At 42.3% G+C, this 16,936-nt stretch overlaps 1 protein-coding gene across 1 annotated transcript; it reads right to left on the reverse strand.

Moving 5' to 3' along the window:
• Positions 1–316: 316 nt before the first annotated feature.
• On the reverse strand, positions 317–13,463 carry areg (amphiregulin). Its single transcript, XM_063194336.1, has 6 exons — positions 13,204–13,463; positions 9,927–10,067; positions 7,114–7,375; positions 4,083–4,256; positions 2,644–2,719; positions 317–1,881 (listed from the first exon to the last, which is right to left on the reverse strand). The coding sequence occupies exons 1-6, from the start codon at positions 13,238–13,240 to the stop codon at positions 1,876–1,878; spliced, it is 696 nt and encodes a 231-aa protein (XP_063050406.1). The 5' UTR covers positions 13,241–13,463; the 3' UTR covers positions 317–1,875.
• Positions 13,464–16,936: the final 3,473 nt, after the last annotated feature.

The following is a 16,936-nucleotide window of genomic DNA, read 5'->3' on the forward strand; positions in this document are numbered from 1 at the left end:
CCTTGGTCAAAGGCACTTTAGCCACGTACAGTATGGAGGGTGCTGCTAAGGGTGAGATTTGATCTGATCTAAAGGCCAGCACTCTAACCATTGAGCCATGGCTGCGCCAGGTAAATTAAGGGAGCAAGTATTGTTAGTCAAGGTTTTCATGTTCTTCACTACGTTAAAATTATTTACTCTCTCCAAATACTTGAAAGTGTCCTCTTAACATTAAAAAAAATGCAACCTGTGTTTTTATTATGTGCAGAAATTCGGCCATTAATTGAATCAACTGTAGATTAATTGATGACAATTGTGATAAGCATGACAAGTCTTTTATTCTTTCACTGTTAAACTTTTAAAGGTCTTAAATGATGACATTAACTTTAGACATGAAATATTGTAATAAATAAGGCATTATTAGGTCAACTATACTGAAGTGCCAAGGTCAATAAATAAGTAAACACATAGGGTGCATTCCAATATGCGACCTTGCGTCCTCCACTTGTGCTTGTGACCTCGCCCCGCCTCCTGGCCCCTCCTCCGTAAAGAAAGCAATAAAGTTTCCCCACCGTCAGCCTAGCCAAAACATTTTTGGGGGGACTATTCTACATTCACAATCCAGTTTGCAAATGAGAAAATTACTTTACAATAAAGCTCTTGCAAGATATTGAAATATAATGCTGTTGTCAGTGATGTCATCATGACATTACTTCCTGGTAGAGGCCACAAGCACAAGTGGAGGACGCAAGGTTGCATATTGGAACTCACTCACAAACTCTAGATTTACACCTGGCATTACATCGTACTCCAGTCTACTTGACTGTGGCCAGACCTAGGTATGCATGTATGTGTATAATAGGCAAGGGCATATACACATTGCTAGCCAGGCCGTGCCCTCCTAGTCACACAACACCTTCAGCGTTGCTTCTAGTCAGGCCAAGAGCAATACAAATATCGTTTCTGAGCTCACAAAAAATCAGGAACTCCTCCCACTTTGTCAGGAAGCAAACAACCAGTAGCAAACCAAGGGAGGCGGGTCAACCATGCCGTTTGGGAAATGTTCATTGTTATGCTCTTAGTTAGACCAAGTCTCGAAAGTTATGAAAGTCGATGATAATCAGGCTAATACATCGCATACTAAGACTTGACATCCATGATCACGTTATGCAGAAGCACGAGTACAATTGCCATGTATCCACATACAGAGTTGTTTTTAACACTTCAGAGGGTTTATATAAGCACAGCCACACTGTAGATTAGCATTTACACAGTGTGATAACCCTGACTTTGGAAACGATTTAAATCCAATTAAATATGCATTAAACATTAGAAAACGTGAAAATTACACTTAACACACCCATGACCAAATGAACCAACAACAATGGAAAGCGATGTGACAACATTCAGATACACTAAAGACACATAATACTGCCAGGTGTAAATGGAATTTCAATTTCAAAAATAAAATACAATTTGGAGAAGAGGTGCTTTTTACCTAGAGAAATATAATAACAATACAAACAGATTTTAATACACAATATGGCTCATATCTCAATAGTCACTATATGCATGCAGTTCATGGACACTTCTTTCTTTGGTGTATTATGAATATCGATCTATAATGTCACTATGGAGCACATACTGTGATATCCCATCTGAGTTTACCTCTAGCCCGTAGTGTACAGCACATTTAAAGAGAATATGAACTTTTTTTTAAAGGATTGAAACAAAGTGAAGCAGTACAAAAATAATAATAATGATGATAATAATAACATTCAGTTGTGCACCAATGGGGACAAGGCAGGTCTTGACGGTGGATGGTCGGTGAATAAAGTGGTGGGGTATGTCTGCTGGGCTCCATAGAAGGAGTCACTCCTTGGGCCTGCACCGGTCCTATATCTACACAAACAGCAAAACAGATGAAGAGAGATTTGTCAATTCATATGGTAGGATAGGAGAGTGGTGCTCAAACTGTGGTACGTGTACCACTGGTGGTACTTGAGACATCTCTGGTGGTACTTGGAAGAAATCATTTTTTGTGCATTGATTTGAAGGCTGATCAAGTTGTTGCAGTCAGAAATGTCTCTTTGGTCTCACATTTTGTAATATTGAACTGTATGAATCTGAAAACATAATGCAGAATAATGCTAGGCAAGCAAGACATTTAAAAACAAACTTGCACTGAATGTGACCTTAGCTGTTGATGCCATAATGAACCTCTCCTGTATTGACTGGCAAAAGTGAATATGGAAGGCCTTTGCTGCGATATTCTAATAATTGTTGTCAAGGTGGTACTCGGAGAGCTCAATCATTTCTCGGGTTGTACTTCACACAAAAAGTTTGAGAACCACTGGGATAGGACATTGGAAGGCTTAGGATAGGATATTGGAAGGTGTTCTATTGATCTTATTTTACAGGATGGTTCCAAGCGATGCACGATAATGACTAAACCATGGTGTTACTGCTGACAGGCGAAGGTCAGGGATTTTGTCTTAGTACATTGGGATTGCCCCATACATATAAATGTGTGTGTGTGTGTGTGTGTGTGTGTGTGTGTGTGTGTGTGTGTGTGTGTGTGTGTGTGTGTGTGTGTGTGTGTGTGTGTGTGTGTGTGTGTGTGTGTGTGTGTGTGTGTGTGTGTGTGTGTGTGTGTATTCTCACCATATTGTTTTTCAGGGGGGTCTCCTTTTCATCGGTGTTGAAGAAAGCAGCTTGAAATCGGCGCTGAGTCTTATAGCTGGTAAAGTAAAACAACAATATATTAGAAATTCTTGCCGTGTGTACCCTGTGGTAACATTCAGTATAGGCCTACTGTGAGATGATGCTGTGTAACTCAGTGTTTCTCAACCAATTGAGTCATTCATCTGTCATTTATGCACAATAAAGTAAAGTTAGGTCGCCCCAGTAAGCTACAACTTCGAACGTTGGTTGTGTGACGCCTCCAAATGTGTTACTTTTCTAAGCTTTTGTGGTATCCGATGCAATGCCATGTTACAGCTTACTGCATTGGGGTGCCTTGAAAATTTCCAGTTATTGAAAGGGTGTCTCGCTTAAAAAAAGGTTGAGAAACACTGGTGTAACTAATGCAGTGCAGAGCCAGAGCAGCCACCATGTGGTACCATATAGGCCTACTGTGGTATAAAACTACAGGACTCTAAATTCACTTTTTTCATCACCAGCCCAAATGACTAGTAGATGGTCATCTTACTAGCCAAACACACACTCATAAATGGGCCAAATTGGCTTGTAAATTGGTCTTCCGTACCAGTCAAACTGAAAATTCACCAGCATTTGGCCGGTTTGGCTGGTGTTAATTTAGAGCCCTAACTATAATGTATGTGTTTACGCACTGTGTGTATTTGTTGTGTATATGTACAGTATATGTTTTTTAGGGCTGGGCATTATTGCATTAATTTCGATTAATACATTTACGCGCTTCGATAAATGAATTAATGCGATTAAAAAAATTAATCGCAGTATAATATAGCTACATAGTTCTGGATTAGACCAGTGGAGGGCAGTATTACGCCTGATGGTGAACAGCCTGCTGAAATTGAGAAGAGTTCTCTCTTCTTTTAAAAATGAATAATGTTTTTAGATTACGCTTATTTATTGTAATTATTCAAAATCTCAAGTCAGATATTTAAATGTGATTAATTCGATTAATTAATTTCAAAGCCTATAGATTAATGCGATTAAAAAATTTAATCGAGTCCTCCCAGCCCAAATGTTTATATGTGTGTAATGTAGTATGTGTTAACGTATTGTACGTAGATGGTGAGGAGCAGTGCGGAGCGGGCACCTTGTGGTAACAGTTATAGGCCTACTGTGGTATAATACTATATAACTCAGGACTCCAACTTTTTTCATCACTAGCCCCAATGGCTAGTAGATAGTAGGTAATCTTACAAGCCAAACACACAGTCACTAATGGGTCAAAGAAGTGGCTAGTAGGTTGGTCTTCTTACTAGTCAAACACATACTCACTACTGGGTCAAAGTGGCTAGTAAGTTGGTCTTTTCTACCAAGCAAACAGAAATGGCCTACTGTTGTATAATACTACGTAACTGTCATGTCATGTCATGTATGTGTTAACGTACTGTACGCAGATGGTGAGCAGCAGTGCGGAGCAGCTAATGATGGAGAGCATGACTGCGATGACCAGGAGTGCGGTGTGTGCGTGGGTCTCATCATCCTCCTCCTCCTCTTCCTCCCTGTGCCCCGTCTTCATCAGCTGCACGGCACAGCGCTTCCCCTCGAAGCCCACCTGACAGCTGGCAGACAGTGGATAGCAGAGTATGTGAGTCATTTTTTTTGTTTTCTTTTTTTTTAATTTTGTATTTATTTGTTTACAACAGGGGTGAGGAACCAGTTTCATTCAAGCTGCCACTTCAAATTGTAGTAAGTCCTCCAAGGGCCATACTATGAACCAGGGTTTTGAAAGTGGACACCTTTACAATAGTCCCCGCCTTCACTAGGTCCCCTGAAAATATAACTTAATTGTATTGCAAATGAAATTTCTTTACAAAACATGTCATATTTCATGTGAATCTCCATTGCATTAAAATTATATGGGGGGGGGGGTGAGACGGCTTCAGGTGCCATACGGCTCTCAAGAGATAGGTTCCCCCACCCCTGGTTTAAAAGGACACTGTGCAGGAAATGGTCAAAAAAGGTACTGCAACTATGCTGCTCATTGAAACTGGGCTGCCTATTGCCAAATTTAATCTTTACATGAAAGTTTACTAAGTAATAAACAAATATTTTCTAGTACAGTCCAAGTGAAGTAATTTTTGCAGCTAAAAATGGCGGACCATGGAGAAGATCCCCCTTTTCATGTATGAAAAGTGCAATTTTTCCAGTCAAAATGAATACTTAGAATTTGATGCTGGTGGTAAGTATTCATGAAAAAGGTAACATTAGTGAATGGGCAGCAAGAATTCTGGAAATAAACAACTAAAAATCTCACACAGTGTCCCTTTAATAGTCTCTTTGAGGGGATCCTACCAAACCTAAACCAGACATATCAACAGCACTGCACACTGACGTACTGTTAGCAGCCTCTGAAAATGAATGACCTAATATTTCAATTTAGTGATGGCAACACCTGGATTCAGAAGTCCACCTGACAGCTGGCTGCACAGTGGAGCCCCAAGAGAGGCCATCAAAGCGTGAGTCGCCACACCACCACCAAACACAATTGTCAGCACTATAGATAGGTTCCCCGTTTAACCAATGGATGCCTAAAGCAACTGCAAAAAATGCTTGCTGAATGCCTAAGCCCTTGTTGAGAATGTCGCCCTAAGCCAATACAAACCTAAATATCTCAGCCTCTGATGCACATAGAAACATGACATAAGTTGCATTTAAACCCCTAAGAACCCCATCTTGCATTAGAATGTGTTCATTCAGCTGTAACATTCCCACATTTTTATTAAAAAGCTAAAATCTCAAGAGCCTGAATGCAGCGTATATGTGTCTCCAGGCACCAAAGGTCAAACAACATATATGAGTCATCAGGCTAAAATGGGTTTAACACATTTGTGCTGTGAGGAGGGGCAAGATGCTAAGCAGCCAATCAAGTCAGCACATTTTTTGAGTGACCGCAGTTCCCAAACAATCAGAGGTTGCAAAGGGATCCTCAGCTGTGCGCCCAGACAGGAATATTTGTAAACAGGAAACCTATGTAGTACTTCAAAAAAAATCTAACAATCTGTACTCTGACCAGACTGCGAAATGGTCAGTGTGTGGGAGTTGTGTAGTTTTTTTCTGATTGGTTACCTGATGGATTATCCCTATATGCACCTGCCAGGTCACAGGTGAGGTGTGCAAAAAAAAAAAAAATCCACGTGGCACTATTGTACTTGTCAGCCTATTGATAATGAATGCCAGTGATTAATGAATGGCCTAAATTTGGATCATACTCTATTGTTAGTGTACACTACACACATACACACCCACACCCAAACTCCTTACTCAACAGCTCTCCTACACTGTAAAACATTGCAAGCCAGTTAAATGTAAAAACCTAAGTTGCCCTGCTGCCTTAAGTTTGTAAGTTAACTCAACTCGAGACTAAACTCAACTCGATGCTTTCTCAAGCTGAGTTAATTTACAAACTTAAAGCAGCAGGGCAACTTATTTTCTTTATGTTTAACTGACTGCAATGTTTTACAGTGTATAAACTATGAGATGCTTAAAGAAAACACAAGGTACCTTGTCCACTAGAGCAGTGGTTCCCAACCTACGGGTCGGGACCCAACCTATGGGTCGCCAAAGATCCACAGAGGGTCAGGAAGCCTTTTTGATTTTTAGGGGTTTCATTTTAAATACCTTAAAGAGCCGATGTTGAATAAATGACAAATCATTTATTTCCATAATAATGCATAGAATCAAAAAAGTGTAAATGTAAACAGCTATTCAATATTTGCCCAAAATCGAATAAAGAAATAAAATAACTAAAATGAGTTTTCACAAGAAATATAGGGTAGGCCTATCATGTGACTCCCTCTCATGCAGACGCTAGCAGGGTTGAGTCACCAAAGCTTACAATGGTAAAACCATGGGTCCCTGAAGAAAAAGGTTGGGAACCACTGCACTCGAGTACAGTAGTCCCCCTGGGGAAAGTGATGGCACTATAACTTTCAGGTATAGTTACAGGGTATTGATTACAGTCCCTGGAGCAATATGGGGTTGGTTACCTTGCTCAAGGGCACCTCAGCCATGGAGTAAGGTCAGGAGGAGTGGAGATTCGAACCTGCAACCCTCTGATCTAAAGCCCATCTCCTTAACCACAAGGCCACAGATGTCCCTTAACTATAATGCTTGCTTAGTGTGTGTCATTTGCAGAGATCCATTGAGCCTATATTGCTCTCTAAAGATGATATATTGATTATTATATATCAAGGCCAACCAAAACTACATTACAAAATCAACCTCTGATGTGTGCAACTTAGCAGTGAGTTTTATAGTGAAACACCCAACACGTCATCACAGAATGCACACATACTCATCCACTTACTCACTCACTCACTCACTCAATCAATCAATGAAGTGCACACGCACTCACCCACTCAAGCATTGACTCACTGATTCACTTTTCAAATAGCAAAAATGCTGATGCACACTCACATGCACAAAGGCTCCCTGAGGTCCTCCATGAACTTGCACTGGCCGTGGACGCAGAAGTCTCTGTGTGTGGTGAAGCACAGGTCCTCCACGGTGGTGTAGGAGCTGGAGCTGGAGCCGGAGCTGGTGTGCGTGTGCGTACTGTGGTGCCTCTGGCTGGGCGTGAAGGCTTTCTTGTTCTTCTTTCTGTCCTTGCCTTTCCTCCTGTTGCGCCCTCGTCCACTTCCCAGGCCGGACTCTCCCATGTCCTCTAACCCTAGATGAACTGAACACATCACGATGTTAGTCTTACTAGCCAACACACACACTCACTAATGGGTCAAAGTGGCTAGTGAGTTTTCTTTCTTTTTCTTTCCCTCCCATGTCCTCTAACCCTAGATGAACTGAACACATCACCACACACAGGGCTCTAAACCTGTGCTTCCCAACCTTTTTTGTCTCATGTACCCCCTAAGCCTTTTCGTTGTGCCATGAGTACCCCCTAACTCATGTTTTACATCGCCTTTTCTATTCCAGTGTGACTATGCTCCATGTATTTGTCAAAATTAACAAATTCCAAGTACCCCCTGCAGTGTGCTAGCGTACCCCTGGTGGTACACGTACCCCAGGCAGGGAAACACTGCTCTACATGAACATGTTTTCATCACCAGGCAAAAATGGCTAGTAGATGTTAATCTTATTAGCCAACACACACACTCACTAATGGGCCGAAGTGGCTAGTGAGTTTTCTTTCTTTTTCTTTCCCTTGCATCTCCTTTAACCCTAGATGAACTGAACCATCACACATGCATCAGGTGTGTGTTGATGAGCAGTGATGGGCAAAATGTATTCATTAGTTACAATCCAGTGCCACTTATTCCAAATGACTTCATTTTACATGTCCAATTTAGCCAGGTGAGATTGGCTGGTTGACTGATCGCCTGGTTGAATGGGACAGGTCATTTGGAATATGTGGCCCTAGATGGTAAATAATGAATACGTTTTGTCCATCTCTGCTGATTAGGTGAAGCAAACACATCATCTAAATTATATATTGTTTAAATTGCCTATGTGCATAGTTGCAGAGGCATGTGTGTGTGTACAGTATGTGCCAACTCCCGCATTAGACTAATGCGGGAGTTGGCACATACTGTACACACACACATGCCTCTGCAACTATGCACATAGGCAATTTAAACAATACATTTGAGAAAGGAAAGGAGGTCACACTCGGGATCAATTCAGATAAATTATTATTAGAATGAATTAAAAAGCCAACAATAAAAACTGGGTTAGAAACGTTTCGGAAGTCTTGCCCATCATAAAGTGTTACCAATTTGAAGGGGGAACTTTGACTTCAAATTGGGAAGCCAGATGATGTGTTTTTATAACCTGCGAAACATTTGTACTCTAACCACCAAAACATTTGTAACCCTTTTCGTCTTTGGCTTTTGTTTATATTCTGCTTTCTAATACAGTTTCTCTGAATTACATTCAGAGCCTGTATGTAACTCCCTCCTTCCCCTTCCTGAATCACTCGTTTGGAATAACCCACCGAGCGAAACTCTCCAAGAAAGACAGAGCAGTGGGCAGTCGTGGCTCAGGTGGGCAGTCGTGGCTCAGTGGTTAGAGCACTGGGCTGACAACCCAAGGGTTCCCGGTTCAGTGCCCGACCGAACCACGGCTGAAGTGCCCTTGAGCAAGGCACCTAACCCCCACACTGCTCCCCGGGCGCCGCTCAGCAGGCAGCCCACTGCTACGGACTAGTGTGTGTTCTTCAATGTGATTCACTTGTCCAAATGGGATAAATGCAGAGAAAGAATTTCCCCTAGGGGACCAAAATTGGCTCCAATCCAAATTGGCTCCAATTGGCTTCAGAGGCGCGGACGACATACCGTCTACCTTCAACAACACATTTGAACAATGAAATTGATGAGACATAGTATATTAGAAAGGCAAAGTTATACTCATGGTATGGGTAAAATGTCCGAAACAAACAAATGACACACAAATATGGGAAACATTCATCAATTTATCTATTTTCATACACCAAGTGCAAACACAAGCCCAAATCAGCAAGATGCTTTATTTGAAACTGGCCAATAATGTGATCTATTTAGCATGTCAACATTTCCAGTGTGTCAATGAAGTGTGTTCATGAAAACACTTTGGTCAGGAACATGTAGTAACATGTGAAAGCTTAACAAAGAAAAAACACACACATCCGTCTCAAAACAATGTGGGTCCTGACTAGTAGAAAGGAAGACATGAGTCGCACACAAGAGCTGAATGCAAAATCAAAGACTGAATTAAAGGGACACTGTGTAAGATTTTTAGTTGTTTATTTCCAGAATTCATGCTGCCCATTCACTAATGTTACCTTTTTCATGAATACTTACCACCACCATCAAATTCTAAGTATTCATGAAAAGGGGGATCTTCTCCATGGTCCGCCATTTTGAATTTCCAAAAATAGCCATTTTTAGCTGCAAAAATGACTCTACTTGGACCATACTAGAAAATATTTGTTTATTACTTTGTAAACTTTCATGTAAATAACAAATTTGGCGATAGCCAGCCCAGTTTCAATGAGCAGCATAGTTGCAGTACCTTTTTTGACCATTTCCTGCACAGTGTCCCTTTAAAGTATAAAAACCGACAGACAAGGGACAAATGTTTCCTTTCTTCCGTTTCGCCGTACTGTTCTTGGAATTATGCACCGAGGGAAACGTTCAGAAAAAGACATTAGCGCGGACACCACCTCACCATTCCTAACTATCAAAATCACATGAAAGCTGAAAATAAAGTCAGTGAGTCAAGCTGTCTATGAACTCTACCTTTTGGCAAGGTCATGTCCATGTCCTCCATCCTCTCCTTCTCAAGGTCGTCATATTCACTGGATATTTGAAGGTCACCGGAGGCGCCCAGCAGAGAGTCATGGGTGCTGTAGCTGGCTGAACCCAGCACACTACACAGTGCTACACAGGAGCAAATAACACAAATAACACAGGATGAGATACAATAATATAATACAACATTACATTTAGCAGACGCTATTGACCAAAGCGACCTACAAGGAGGACATTCAAGCAAGTACAGAGTGAGGGGTCAGTCCAGAGTACAGCAGTATACAAGTAGATAGAGAGCAGAAAAATAGAAGAGGCCTGTGAATTGTAGTGCAGGTTAGCAGCACATTTTCCCCACTTACATAAAAAACACAGAAAACATAACAATTGATGGGTGGTGAGCTGAACTTGGAGTTTGTTGGTTGCTAGGGCTTGTCTCCTGTCCCTTCAGAGATGCAGTAATTAAAGGTGTATCATCAAAGTGTAGTGTAAACATCACATGAATTATAATGACTATTGTATGATTATTGTTTATAATTACTATTAGTAATAGTTGTTGTTGAAGAAGTTGTAGTACTAGTAGTAGTAATAGTAGTTGTGTAGTTGTAGTTGTAGGGTTGTAGTAGCAGTAGAGTAGTAGTAGGAGTAGTAGTAGTAGTAGTAGTTATAGTGTAGTAGTAGGCCTAGTTGTTGTTGTTGTGTTGCTGTAGTAGTAGTAGTAGTAGTAGTAGTAGTAGTAGTAGTAGTAGTAGTAGTAGTAGTAGTAGTAGTAGTAGTAGTAGTGTCAGCACTAATAGCCCGAGTAGCATCATCACATTGAGTTTATCTCTCATTTGTCACCTAAAGTGTTGTTATGAAAGTTGTATTCACACCAAAATATTTTGAAGTCCAAAAGTGGGGCCACGCTCAAAAGGTTTTGGAACAACTGACATCGCGTGAGCATCAGACATTAATCTCTACAGACATCACACATGGACATAAACATTGCAGTGCTATGCTGACACGCAACATGGCATCACCTTAGTGAAGTAAATATGAGTGACAGCTCAACTCCAAACACCTGTGGTCACCGTTCAAATGAAAACAGTCACAAAAATAGGTCACTCCACCTCCATCTTAAAGACACATGTAGCCATACCACACACGTATACACACAAACAAGGCCACTGACCACTTTGGTTGGGTCTGGGACAAAGTCATCTGAGAGGGCCCCCTCACCCAATAACCTACATACAATGTAATGAGGACCCAATTCTGGGGCCCCCTTCTCCCTGGGTATGGGACAACAGACCCCTTTGTCCCTCCCCCCCTGCCAACTTCCCTGCACACAAAAACAAAGTTTTCACAATACTCCCACGCAGTGCTCTTCTCCAAAAACACACACACACTCTCACACGCACACACACGCTCCTAGACACCCAGACAGCCGCGCCCTAACAAGCTAACAAGCAGCTGACACACAGACAAACACACACACACACACACACACACACACACACACACACACACACGCATGTACGCACGCATGCACGCACACACACACTCTCACACTCACACACACACACACGCACGCACACACACGCATGTACACACGCACACACACGCACACACACACTGACACACACACACACACACACACACACACACACACTCAATCACACACACACACACACACACACACACACATACACACACACCACGCACACACACACACACACACACACACACACACACGGTCAGCAGCTCAGCCAGCCACCATCCGCTGTCTTAATCTCACCCTAATCTTGCCTAACGTCACTCTTCAAAAGGCTAAAGATAATACCTGTATATTGTTTGGGATGTGGCATTTATTTTTAGCCTACTACTGGACAAGGAGGATGTTTGGTAAGGGCTGTGTAAGTCAATCCCGTAGAGGAGCACTTCTGCCAATTTCAATATGCTGTTGTATTGCTCATGCTACCCTTGACTTGTCAGTACCCGGTGATGCTACGTTTTTCGGCTCAGCCCTTTCTGAGATCTGAGCTATTCTAATGGGGGCAGACTTTGTTTACATTAAAAACCTTCTTAACATAGGCCTACTCCAAATATCATCCCAAAAGGTATCACTGTTTGTTAGGGGTCTGCTGATGTTGTATAACCTTTTGGAAGTTATAGGGAATAAATCAAGATGTTTTTTGAAATGTAAACAAACTCTTCCCCCATTACAATGACCAGAAAAGGCTGAAGAAAAATTAAAAAATGACTGTGAGCATTACAATTGCATGTCGAAATTGGCAGAAGTTATCCTTTAAGGTTTTTTGTTTTGGTTTACTCATGTGACCCAGTGTTGGCTCACACCTACAGTACAGTACACTCTTAAAACAAAAGGTTCCAAATAGAACCTTTTTGGGTTCTATAGCTTGGTACGTATATGTCACCCTTTAAGGGGTCTATATAGAACCATTTCAGAGGGTTCGATTAAAAGAACCTTAAATGGTTCTTTATTATTTCAAAAAAGGGTGCTAAAAGGCACCTTTAATATTATGTACAGGAACAGTAACCTAACAGTGACCTGGGCCGTACGCACCTACACACGCATACCATCTCTGCAACCTGTGACCACATGAATGATGTTGAAATGCACGCCTGACCTAACAGGGCTGTGGGGAGCGATGTAGGCCTACAGTGTGTACAGTGTTGTGCACAGCCAGTCCATTTGAGCATTAAAGGTAAAATACCATACAAAACATAAAACATACATGACCCGTCTGTACACATACGGTATACACTCAGTATACACTCAAACACACATAAACACAGACACACACAAACACACACACATGCAAACACACACACGCACATGGACACACACATACACACACACATATGTCGTCTGAGAATCTTGACACACAATACACACAACAGCACAGAATACACCTCAGAGGGATACCACTTACACACAAAAAATTACGCACAGACACATAGATAATCATTCTTTCAAGTTGTTGTGTTGTACCACTTACACATATGCAGACATTCATTCACATTCGTAACATTAAAAACCCTTTGAGGAGTGAAGATTTTTTCCCAGTTCTTCTAGAATTTCACTTGAACTCTACGGCTCCCATAGAAGTCTGTGTTAAAACCCCCGCAAAGTCCTTATGACATCACAATGAGAACTCAAAATTTTGGCAAAATTCTAATCACATATTTGTGATAGTACTCCTCAAAGGGTTAATTCCCATTCACATGAATTAGCTCAAACATTAAGCAGGAGTAAGTAACTCACCTAAACACAACAGGCAAGAGAGGGCCAGAGGTTTCATGTCCAGGGGGGAGCGAGGTGAGGTGAGGTGTGGATCTGTCTTCTTGTAGTCAGCTGCTCTGCCTGTGGACTGGACTGGAGGTGACGGTATAGGTAGGTAGGGGTGGCTGGAACTGGCAGGTTAGTTAGGTGGTGCTTTGTTGTCCTGGATGTATGTACTGTGCTGTGCTGTGCTGTGCTCAGTAGAGTAGATGGGATGTCTGTATTGGGATGGGTGTAGTACAGTACAGTGCTGCTGCGCTGTACCACGAAGCACTCACGTTTTCTCAACTCAGGGTGGAGCCTTTTATAGGTGAGGTCGCGTTAATGGAGCGGAGGCATAGCCGTGCCAGTGTGTGTGTGTGTGTGTGTGTGTGTGTGTGTGTGCGTGTGTGTGTGTGTATTCTTCACCAGTTTAATAATTAATGTATTTTGTATTCAAATGGGCCCGTTCATTGTTACACTGCTTTTCCAGCATTAATGCGTCACCATGCCTTCCCTTTCTCATTCACCCACAACACACAAAACACACCTACACACCTACTGCAGTACACACATGCACGCACACACACACACACACACACACACACACACACACACACACACACACACACACACACACACACACACACACACACACACACACACTCACACACGCACACACACACACACTCTCTCTCTCTCTCTCTCTCTCTCTCTCTCTCTTTCGCATGCATGCATGCACACATGCACGCACGCACGCACGCACACACACACACACACACACACACACACACACACACACACACACACACACACACACACACACACACACACACACAAACTTAGAGGGCAGAGGTAATGCCTGTCACAAGAAAAGAAAAGTTCTCTTATGTATCAACATAGAGAACAAACTATTAACAAATAGCTGTATGGTATGCCTATTCAATAGTTACACTGTTTTGGTGTTTGTACATGTGTGTATACTGTTGTATACTAATCTATTTTACACTTATGCAGGTTTCTTATCTCCAGGTGGTGTGTGACTGAGGTCTTCCTGCTCAGTCTGCCGTTCTGGGGTTCAAACTCACAACCTCACAACAAACTGTGGGTATAGGGGGGATAGATGCATGAACCATTACATTACATTGCATTACACTTAGCTGATGTTTTTTTTTTTATCTACTGTAAAGCGACTTACAGTTATTTGGATACAGGGGGTTGGTTACAGTCCCTGGAACAATGTGAGGTTAGGTGCCTTGCTCAAGATCATTCCAGCCATAGATGGAGGTTTAGAGAGGATGGGTAAGGGTGGGATTCGAACCTGCAACGCTCTGATCTGACTTCACCTTTCTAACCACTATGCCACGGTTGCCCAAAGTGATAAATGGCCAGGCTGCTAGCTTAGGCTGCTAGCCATATGACGTTTTACTGACATTCTAACATAGAATTCAGCTCGTTGGCATCCGTTGGATGTGCTCCTTCTACATTATGTTCTGGTTATCTCTCTCTCTGTATCAATGTACGTACAGCATACAACATACTTCAGTTTGGTACCAATGAAGTCCCTCTATCCATTCATTCAGATACTTCCTACTGGACTATGGGTCTATTTCTCTAACAGTACAGTATAAGTAGCCTGACTAGCCAGATCCTCTCTACTTAATGGGCAGCCGTGGCCATAATGGATTAGGAGAACCAATTTAGATCAGCGGGTTGCAGGTTCAAATCCCACCCTTCCCCTCCCTACCTCACTCCATGGCTATACCTTCCATGGAAGTGCCCTTGAGTAAGGCACCTAACCCCACATTGCTCCTGGGACTGTAACCAACACCCTATAACTTTGTCGCTTTGGATAAAAATCATGAGTGAAGTGGAATGGAATGGAATGGAATGGAAGGAGTTGAGAGGGTCTGGGAAGTCAGGCTAGATGGAAGGATGAGTGCTGTAACTGTGGCTATAGTCACACTTTTATGAAACCATAGGCAGTAAATGTACAGTTTTGTTTTTAAGTGTACAACACCACCACAGGAGCCAAATCTCAATCTACAATTATTCAACGATGGGAAACCTACAGTTTTGATGTAGAAGGTAGATCGTAAGTCGAATAGTGTGCCCGTGCATACTTTACACGTGATCGAACGCCAACTTCTACTCAACGATAGACATTCAACCATCATTTATTGCCATTTGATCTTGAGCATTTCAAATACATTTCAGGTCTCACAGGTTTTTTGTCCAACAGTTCTCGTGTCTTGTTTTGCATTGTTAAAAATCCTTTCCACTGACTATAACGGTTTTTAATCTCCACCCAATTCGTGTTTATACAAAGCTATCTGTTGGTATGGAGAATTGTGTTTGTTGACTAAAGGACGTCAGGGCCACATACCAGGCTGTGTGTGAACAGAGGGAAGCGACGGAGAGGAGTAGGAGTACGACAGTAACAGGTTTAAACCCATACCAAGCAGTGTTGCCAGATTAGGCTGTTTCCAGCTCAATTGGGCTGCTTAGGATGGCCGTTTGCGGGAAAAAATGGCATTTATCAGAAAAACCCGCCCAATTTTTGGAATAAAAATCAATAGAATTGGGCGGGATTCTGTGCTTCTAGGCGGGTTTTGAGCATTTTTTGGGCTGGAAATCATCAGCCTCATCTGGCAACCCTGATACCAAGGATGGGAGGATTGTGTGTGAAAAGGGTTGATACAAGGCTCTATTATCCAAAACGCCACTGATGTCATGTCTGCTGGGCATCAGGAATGTACTTATTTTTATTGATAAGGAAAACTCTGTTGTGTGTGTTTGTGTATGGTTGTTGTACTGTATTTCACAGATTTATATTTAAAGATCACATGCACTGAACTCTACAGTCCACAAACCATTTGGATACATTTTAATTGACAAAGTGGTATGCAACACCAGCTCTCCACCACTCAGAAATAACACATGCACACTTGTGTCCCTTCTTTTAGAAACAGGAAACCTGATGGGGCGTGTGTGTGTGTGTGTGTGTGTGTGTGTGTGTGTGTGTGTGTGTGTGTGTGTGTGTGTGTGTGTGTGTGTGTGTGTGTGTGTGTGTATGTGTGCGTCTGCGTGTGCGCGTGCGCGTGCGTGCGTGGGTGTGTGCGTGCGTGTGTGGTCATTAGCATCCAAATGCTGGCTAATTAGTTTACTATGCTCCGTTGAACTGAGACGTGTCGGTAAGGACGAGTCTTTTTTAATAGACTCTTTATATAATCACTATAATCATGCATTTTGAATTATTCTCACACATTCCATAAAATATCACTCTATGCCTGCTGTTAAATAGCCAATATAGACAAACACTAATCCGTATTTAGGGGGGAAAGAATGAATAAATACTTATTTCTGTGCTTTACAGGCTTTATGAATATGCATTTTGAGGAACAAGAGCAGTTCATGCTCTCTTAATGTGCACCCCTGACTGTGTCACTGGTTAAATATCCCCTGAGCCTCAGGCCGTTCCCTGTTGCTTTATCCGCTCAATTAGCTCCTTGTTAAAACTGTCAATACGTGCCAAATGGATCCATTTGTGACACATAGTGCTATCGACTGACTGACTAATATGTACCGGTACGCCTACTGGTTGTACACAGCCACATATCCTGTCAGGGCCGGCACTAGGCATAGGCAGACTAGGCGGTCGCCTAGGGCACTGGTTTTCAAAGTGGGGGACAGGGACCCCTGGGGGGCCACGAGGGGACGCTAGGGGGGCCATGGC

This window comes from Engraulis encrasicolus, chromosome 3 (assembly GCF_034702125.1).
Source record: "Engraulis encrasicolus isolate BLACKSEA-1 chromosome 3, IST_EnEncr_1.0, whole genome shotgun sequence".
Classification (NCBI taxonomy): Eukaryota; Metazoa; Chordata; class Actinopteri; order Clupeiformes; family Engraulidae; genus Engraulis; species Engraulis encrasicolus.